The 2,715-nt window shown below is 48.1% G+C and overlaps 1 protein-coding gene and 1 non-coding gene across 2 annotated transcripts; both read right to left on the reverse strand.

The window, feature by feature from the left end:
* Positions 1-638: 638 nt before the first annotated feature.
* Positions 639-1,838, reverse strand: Rps20 (ribosomal protein S20). Its single transcript, XM_069990753.1, has 4 exons — positions 1,708-1,838; positions 1,441-1,540; positions 1,141-1,214; positions 639-860 (listed from the first exon to the last, which is right to left on the reverse strand). The coding sequence occupies exons 1-4, from the start codon at positions 1,708-1,710 to the stop codon at positions 678-680; spliced, it is 360 nt and encodes a 119-aa protein (XP_069846854.1). The 5' UTR covers positions 1,711-1,838; the 3' UTR covers positions 639-677.
* LOC138806405 (small nucleolar RNA U54) lies at positions 1,284-1,350 on the reverse strand. Its single transcript, XR_011365849.1, has one exon. It is a non-coding gene; the product is annotated as a small nucleolar RNA U54 (small nucleolar RNA).
* Positions 1,839-2,715: the final 877 nt, after the last annotated feature.

Below are 2,715 nucleotides of genomic sequence, written 5' to 3' on the forward strand. Positions count from 1 at the left end.
TTCAACAGGATTAAGGGAACATAACCTGTCTATGCCATATACAACTTAAAATGGTGTACTTATGATCGAAGACTTCAGTTTCCCAAGCAAGTTCTTTCAAAAACTTTTTTACATAGTTCAAATCTGCACTTCAACCACAATGAAGACAAAACAGTGCAGAGAAAGAGGTCTAACCCCAAACAGAAACAACGTATTATCTTATCATAATCCTACTAAATCAAACGACAGTACTTTTCCCTCTATTGTACAAACTTGTAAAATTCTGTCCCTTCATAAAGAACATCTTGGTATGTTCTCTTAATGGAAAATCCTAAGCCTGTAAGGATATACAATGAACAATAAACTAATGACCCACCTTATGCCACTAAATGTTGGAACACTAGGCAAGTTTAAGTTCAAAGCTAATGCCTTCTTATTTCCTTAGCACTTATTATAACCACTTTAGATGAAACTGTATTTATTAATGTGCCCTCTTGTACTATTTGGCTATCTATATCCAGCCTTCAAATGATTCCAATACAATTAAGAGTAGCCTCTAGAAAACAAATCTGACTTTTATTTCATTTGGAAAGTAACTCAGCAAATCTCCACTTGCATTTCTAAAACCTGTTTGTATTGTAAATAAAAGTTAAGGAAACTTAAACAATCAGTAAGTCAATTTATTAAAAACGTTTGACTTAGGCATCTGCAATGGTGACCTCAACCTCCACTCCTGGCTCAATACTGATGGAAGTTATCTGCTTGACAATCTCGGAAGGACTGTGTAAGTCAATGAGTCGCTTGTGGATCCTCATCTGGAAGCGATCCCATGTCTTAGAACCTTCACCACAAGGTGTTTTTCTTGTAGTGATTCTCAAAGTCTGCAACAGAAAACCAAAGCCCATGGTTTAATACTTATCCTTAGAGAATACCCAGAAGCTCATTATTTTGTAGCTTTATCATTTGACAAATGATTCCCCTTGGCACTATTCCTCTACCCGAACAGGCCTTCAGATTACCAGTCATCTACAATCCAAGTCCATTGGCACCCTGAAAGGCTGTGCGGCTGACTTGTGCATCACTGTCACTACTTTTATACAACCCTGGCGGCGGGCACTCACAAGATGCAGTGCCTAGGTCGGTCTCCCTGACCTCACCTACCTTGGTAGGCATGCGCACCGGTCCTTTCACTTTGAGATTCTTCTCCTTGGCGCCTCGGATCAGGTCAGCACATACTACGGGGGGGGAGCAGAGGCATCCATTAGTTCGCTGACAATCACTCACCGCAGGCTTAGGCCGCCGCCGGCCGGCTCAGAATAGCGTATAGAACCATCACCGTAGATCAGTACGGTAGGCGTCTCCTCATCGCCAGCTACTAACTGGGGGCTGGGTGCCTACGACCCGGTGAGAGAAAAGTCTAGAGTGTTCCCCCGCCTGCCACGTGACTGCAACTGGACTGACCCTTCTCCAGAGACTTCACGTTGCGGCTGGTGAGGGTGATGCGAATCCGGTGAATCGCCACCTCGGGCTCCACAGGCGTCTTCCCGGTGTCTTTAAAAGCCTGTTGATGTGCAGGCAAGGAGGGGGAATCAAGAACACAGCAATGCACGAGCCTCCGCCGGCCCCTTCCCGGCTCCCGCCATGGGTGCGGGCCTGCCCTGGGCCCCGCGCCCCCCCGACCCCAGCCTCCGCCCCGGGCGGCGCCGCGCGCCCCGGCCCCGGCCTCACCATGGCTGAGGCGCGGCTTCCTGACCGACTTGTTCCTCGGCGAGAGCGAACAGCGGTGAGTCAGGAGCAGGAGCGGCGAGGGCAGACCTCCACGCGCACAGTCGCGTCTCCCGCAGAAAGAAGGGCTGCCGGCCCGAGCAGCGCTTATGTAGTCCGCTCATATCCGGGCCCTTCGCGTCCCGGAAGAGGAACTGTCCCCGCGCGCTGCCGAGGCAGCCGGGCAAGGCCGAGCAGGGGAACACTCGGAGTTGGCGGAAAGGGCGCGGCTGCGCGCGCCCCCTATGGGCTGGGCGGAGTCACAGCACCACGTGGTAGGTTCTTTACCTTAGTTCTGGCCCCCTGGGCGGTGGATGATGGAGTACGCTGGAGCCTGGGAAGGTTCTCCCGTGCGCTGCTCCATAAACGATCACAAAATGCTAACGATCTCACGGATTTTACAATGCAAATTTTGTTTCTCGTGCAAACGAAATGAACTCATTTTTTCCTAAATAGGATATCTTTTCTGAGGTTAACTGACAAAATAGTTCTTCAAGTTAGGTGTTACAGATGTGTGTGCAGATGACAAATAAGGCCTTGTATATGCTAGACAAGAACTCTACCACTAAGCTGCAACCCCAGCTCACGAGATAGACTTCTTTTAAAATTAATAGGAGTTTTTCAGTGCCTGGAACTTTCTATTGTGATAGTTCAACTTTTGCTACCCAGGCTGACAGAGGAATCAACATCTACTTCTGGAAAGGAACTGAACTTGGCTTCTTCTCCCCTTGGGAAATAGGAAAGTGAGGATGAAATGCCAGGCTGGGCATTTTTTATTTTGAGCTGGAATGCAGAGCAACTGGAGGGCAGGCTTGAGATCCAGTGAAGGTTCCCATTTTGAAATGTTATCTCCCCTCCATTTGGATAAGACTTAATATTAATGCTGAGCATCTGTTTTTAATCAAATATACCAACAAAGTATGATGGAACCCCAAGAGTAGTTAACTGCCCCACACTACAGAAGAGAACTCA

Source organism: Dipodomys merriami, unplaced genomic scaffold, assembly GCF_024711535.1.
Source record: "Dipodomys merriami isolate MVZ:Mamm:240054 unplaced genomic scaffold, mDipMer1.0.p SCAF_4, whole genome shotgun sequence".
NCBI lineage: Eukaryota > Metazoa > Chordata > Mammalia > Rodentia > Heteromyidae > Dipodomys > Dipodomys merriami.